Source organism: Tupaia chinensis, unplaced genomic scaffold (assembly GCF_000334495.1).
Source record: "Tupaia chinensis unplaced genomic scaffold, TupChi_1.0 Scaffold144071_2, whole genome shotgun sequence".
NCBI lineage: Eukaryota > Metazoa > Chordata > Mammalia > Scandentia > Tupaiidae > Tupaia > Tupaia belangeri.
In genome coordinates this window covers 374,328-379,732 of record NW_006203925.1, presented here as the reverse complement: position 1 = coordinate 379,732, position 5,405 = coordinate 374,328, and the positions used below count along the sequence as shown (strand labels likewise).

The 5,405-nt window shown below is 55.9% G+C and overlaps 1 protein-coding gene across 1 annotated transcript in view; it reads left to right on the top strand.

Annotated features, from left to right (window-relative positions):
• The window catches only part of CHAT (choline O-acetyltransferase), a 73,046-nt gene that overhangs the window by 8,880 nt on the left and 58,761 nt on the right, over positions 1–5,405 (top strand). Inside the window, exons 5-6 of the mRNA XM_006165908.3 lie at positions 595–775; positions 2,666–2,843. Of these exons, the coding sequence (XP_006165970.1) occupies positions 595–775; positions 2,666–2,843 (359 nt within the window). The remainder of the gene's footprint in view (positions 1–594; positions 776–2,665; positions 2,844–5,405) is intronic.

Here is a 5,405-nt window from a genome sequence, read left to right as displayed (position 1 = left end):
GGTGGGTGGATGGATGGTTGGATGGATGGTGAATAGTGGCATGGTGGGTGGGTGGATGGTGAATAGTGGCATGGTGGGTGGGTGAGTGTATGGATGAATGGATGGATAGATGGATAGGGAGGAGGGAATGAGGGAGGAGAGATAGACATAAGACATGTTGAGACCTCAGGGAAAGGAGAACTTTCTGCCTTAGATTCAGAAGAAGGTTCTAGAAGGGATGGTAAAGGAGAATGTTTTTGAAGGAGGGAAGGAGGTTTCTACACAGTTGAGTGTAGGGGTGGGAGCCAAGATGTGTCAAGCAGAAATCCACACAAGTCAAGGTGCAGAGGGCTAAGTGGGCGGGTGCAGAGGGCTAAGTGGGCGAGGTTTGCACCCTCAGCACAGGGTGGGTGGGGCGAGGGCGGGTTAACGGGCATTTGAGAAAATGCTATGGGTTCCCATAGGTCACAGAAACGGGACACCCCACCACTTAAAATGGCTATTTGAGCTCTGGGACTGACAACATATTGCAGCTCAGGTCTGGTGGCCGTTTGGCATGACCAAGTTGCAGCAGAACTTATCCCAATGACCTTCCTCCCTGCTTCCCTCCTCCAGCCACTCCATCCCCACCGACTGTGCCAGGGGCCAGCTATCAGGGCAGCCCCTCTGCATGAAGCAGTATTCCGGGCTCTTCTCCTCCTACCGGCTCCCTGGCCACTCCCAGGACACACTGGTGGCCCAGAAGAGCAGTGTCATGCCGGAGCCCGAGCACGTCATTGTGGCCTGCTGCAACCAGGTAAGCTCACCCCCACTGCCAGGGCCTTGGACTCCGGCTGGGTATGGGACATGCAGTGGCCACGTGTGCTTGCCCACTCCTGCTTCTCTAAGAGTGCTTTGCCTACTTCCTGGGGTCACACGGAAAGCTGGACACAGTGGCCCCAATGGGTTGGCTTTTGAGTACCAGGTGAATCATCCATTAGAGAATGCCCCTGCTGGGCTCTCACCTCAGCCCTGACCGGCCAGGCCAGGTTGAAGAGCTGCCTGGTTGGACGGAGCTGAGTGAGACCCAGCATGGCCTTGGCATCTCCACCTTGTGTCTGTTGGTTCCATGCCATCATCGGGCCAAGGCCTTCCAGGAGACCACCAGGCCCACAGGTCATGGACTGACTGCTCAGACCAGCCCTGTGCCTGACCATGGGTTTGCCTCTTACACCCCCTCGCCCCATTCCTTCTCACAATGGCCCTGAAGAGAGGCCTTGGGATCGCCCTTTAACAGATGAGGAAATGAGACTGAAGAGTGAGGTGGAAGGACTCCTAGGTCTGGCGAGTGTCCCACAGCCCAGCTCTATTGCCTGACACTCAGGTCTTCAGGCTGGGCTACATTGAGCTAGTAAGGCCCCTTAGAGGCCTGGGGGACACTGAGCAGGAGGGTTCCAACCCCTTTCCAGCACCCAGTGTATGTCCTGTATATTGAGATGTCTCAAAAATACTTGGTCTGACAACTTTTCTTTTTTCAAAAACCCACTTTCAACAATGGTCCCAGGGACTCCCCTGGTATTATTCTATGGTGTTTTCTTCCTGGGCTTGTCCCACATGGTTAGAAAGTGCAGTGAAAGCCCACCCACCGAGGGCAGCTGCCAGCCCTGTTCCCAGCTCCGAAGGCCAACCAGGAGGTTTCCCAGCCCACTCTCACCCTGGCTGGCCACGGATAAGAACTTTCTCCATCTTCATTCGAAAGTCAAACCCAACATTTTCCAGTCCCCACATGCTTCTGGAAGTATATCCCTTCCAGAAAAGTCCTCGGGGCACCTGTTCCAGACCAGGCACACGGACACTACTCAGGGCGGGCACTCATGCCAATCAGCTGGGAAGGGCAGCTCCTTCTGAGTCTGGGCAGAGACCCTTACAGAGCCCCAGGCTCTGGCCTCCAAAGCTGCAGAATGACAGCACCATGGGGCTGGCACGAAAGGGTACGCGTGTGTGCGTGCACAGGTGTGCAGAGTTTTAGGTGTTGGTTTCCATTTTAATCTTCCTCATCATATTTCCCACTGGTCTGCTTTGTTCTCCACTCATCAACATGTTGGAGGTCTCTCTCCGGAGCTCTCTCTAGAGCCCGCTCATTCTTTGTAATGGTGGGTAGGCGTGCATGGGACCAGCACACTGTTCTCTGCTGAGCCGTTCATGCCTGGAGCGCAGCGAGGTCTTTCTGCTGCTTTGCTACTGCAAACAAGGTTGCTACGTACATTCCTTCATATGCTGTCTGCTGCACATGGACGTATGTTTCTCTAAGGCGCAGGCTAAAGTAGGCCCGTGGAAGTGCAGGTGCCAAGTCAGTGCAGCACGCGCATGTTCAATTTTAGTGGACACTGCCCTCGACAGTGATCATGCCGTTTACACTCAACCCCCCCCCACACACACACACACACAATCGTTATATATGAACTAGGAGCCATGAAAGCAAGTTTTCTTTTGGCTAAGTTTAATCTGGCTTCCTTCGATTGGGGGCAGCTTAAAGTCCAGTCCAGACACCAGCACTGGGTGGGCCCCCAGATGGTGAGGGTGCAGAAGCACCAGCTATCTTAGGAACCTCTGGCCTGCGCATCCCCATCCTGAGGTCTCCCGTGAAGGCTCAGCAAGGAGACCCGGGCCGGCTGCCACGAGTGACGTGTTACCTGTCTCCCCACAGTTCTTTGTCTTGGATGTTGTCATTAATTTCCGCCGTCTCAGTGAGGGGGATCTGTTCACTCAGTTGAGAAAGATAGTCAAAATGGCGTCCAACGAGGATGAACGCTTGCCTCCCATCGGCCTGCTGACGTCAGACGGGAGGAGCGAGTGGGCCGAGGCCAGGACGGTCCTCGTGAAAGGTCAGCAGCAGTGCCGGGCGCACCTCACACTCATCCCATCTCATGCCCACTGGCTTTCCCTCCTCCGGGCCGGGCCGGGCGCCATGACCTCATCCTCATTAGCCGCAGAGTGGGCGCTCAGGGCTGGGCAGCGGCCCTGTTTCCACCGAGGCACCTTGAAGCTGAAGGTGCCTTCTGTGTCCTCGGGGTTCATGCGATGATATTCCAGCTGTCTGGACGAGCCTGGCACTGGGTTGTGGGGTTTCTGGGAATAGTGAGGGGGAGTTTCAGCTGGAGCAAGGCTGGCTGCAGTTACTCGGCTGGGCTTTCCCGGTGGGCTGGGCTGTGCTCATTTGTCTGAGTTGCTGGGAGAGGGGTCAGGTGGGGGCTTAGCAAGGAGCCCCCTCTGGGAAGGTGGCTGGCTGCCTTCTTCCCTCGATTTCTCAATTTCACCATCCTGGGACTTTTCACCTTCAAGCTGACCCTTGTCCTTCCAACTGGCCACTACCCCATGAGAGTCTCCAGATATTTTCGTAAGAAAGCCAGTAATGTTATTGAAAGTCCATCACCCTTCTGGAAATTCCTTTTCAAATGCAGAGCCAGGCCTAGTTGCGGGAGCTGGATGGAGTGCCTTCCTTTCTTGCCCGTGTTGGCAATCCGGGAATGAGAAGCAAGACACTGATGAGTCTCCATCCTGCTCCGGATTTCGCAGGGCCAGGCTGTCTGCGTGTCTCTAATGGGTGCACTGGGCTAGGACTCAGCGTGTGAGCGATAGAGGGAAACAGGCCCCAGCCCAGTCAGTCGAGGTGAAGAGAGGGCGTGGGGGAGGAGCTCAAACACAAGGGGTTGAATATTTACCCACACAAGGCAGTGGGGGCTGTGGCTGCCAGGAAAGTGCTCTGGCACTTCGGAAAGGAGAGGGAGCCCATCCAGTTGGGATTTTGAAAAGCTTGGAGGAGCTAGAAGTGGGGCAAGTCCTGCGCCCTAGTGCAAGGGGCTGGAGGGAGGGAGCAGTGACATTCCAGCAGGGACATTTCTGCCCTATCCAGAGCCACTGCAGGGCAGCCTGCTGTCAGAGATGGCCCCGCAGGTCATGCCGGGCACTTGCATTTTCTGGTCCTTCTCTCCAGAGCCAGCTGTTTCCTGGTGCCATGCAGGGGTTGGCTCAGTTCCAGGGCCTGGGCCCTAGCAAGCACCCCATCTCATGTCAGCACACTCATCACCTGGATCACACTGCTCCCGGCCGAGGGCAGCCTCGCCTCTGTTCCATTAATACCCGCTACCGGCCTCCTGACCCACCCCGCCCCCATCTGTGAGGTCCAGAGAACAGGGGCCTCTGTTGGGTTTAACGTGGGACTCTGCTGTGCCAGGCACAGAGGACACAGCCACTGCGTTACGTGAAAGAATGAAGGTTGAAAAGTGCCACCTGGCCCCAGACTCACTTCCCACTTACCAATGAGTGACTTCCGTCCAGTTATTGGGCACCTGCTGAGTGGTCCGTCCTAAGTAGGGAGCTGCAGGGGCTGCCGAGAGGTCTGAGAGGAGACCGATCGGGCTCACGGCCATGGTAGGGAATTAATAACTTACCATTTGAAAGTGAGTTCATTCCCTCAGGAGACTGGGGTGTAATCAAATCCCACACTTCTCCCCTCTGGGGACAAAGACAGGCCTCGAAATAGCCGCCTCTGCTTCTAGCGTAGTTCCCACTTTATTAGGCGGCCAGGCCCTGCCGGAGCTCCTCCAGGACTGTCCGGGGTTGCCTGGAGCGCTGAGTGCTTGGCCGCACTAATCAGAATTAATTTGCTAATGGCACTTGATCTGGCTTTCTGAGGGAAGCTCGACACAAAGGAGGGGACACTTGCACCTCCCCTTGGGAAATCCGATTAATCCAGTTAGCAGGAGACTGACATCTACACAGCAGGAAACCAATCCTTCACGGGGGCCCTCCTCCCCAGAGCCCACCATGGAAGCAGGGAGACCATGTAGGACACACCCCCAGTTTGGAGGGGAAAGATTATGCAGCCGGGTGAGGGCTGACAGTGAAGGTGGAAAGCCGAGGTGGGTCCAGGTACCCAGATGGTCCCTGACTTACGATCTGTTTGACTTGACAGTGGTACAAAAGCGATAGGCCTTTGGTAGAGACCGTACTTCAAGTTCAGTTATCGGCCGTCTCCGCTGTCAGTTCAGAGGCCGCTAGTTACGGAGACGGCCGGCACTATTGTACACAGCCTGTGTGTTAAGCCATTGAGCCCGGCTGCGTTGTGGAAGCGTCCAGAGCGTATTCGAAGCAGGCCAGACTAAGCGCTGGCGTTCGGCAGGGTGAGTGTGTTGTACGCATTTTCGACTCAGATATTTTCAGCGTGTGACGAGGTTACGTCCCAGGAGATCCATCATAAATCAAGGAGCATCAGTACCCGTAGGCGGAGGTGTTGAGAAGGAAAAGAGAGATTCCGGGTTTGTTCCGAGCCTCCGAGGGACGATGGTGCCATTCCATAAGCTGGGAACGGGTGGAGGGGCGTTGAGACAGAACCGAGAGCCGTTCCGAGCGTGTGTGGCTCCAGCGGCCTTGCGTCACCTCAGCGT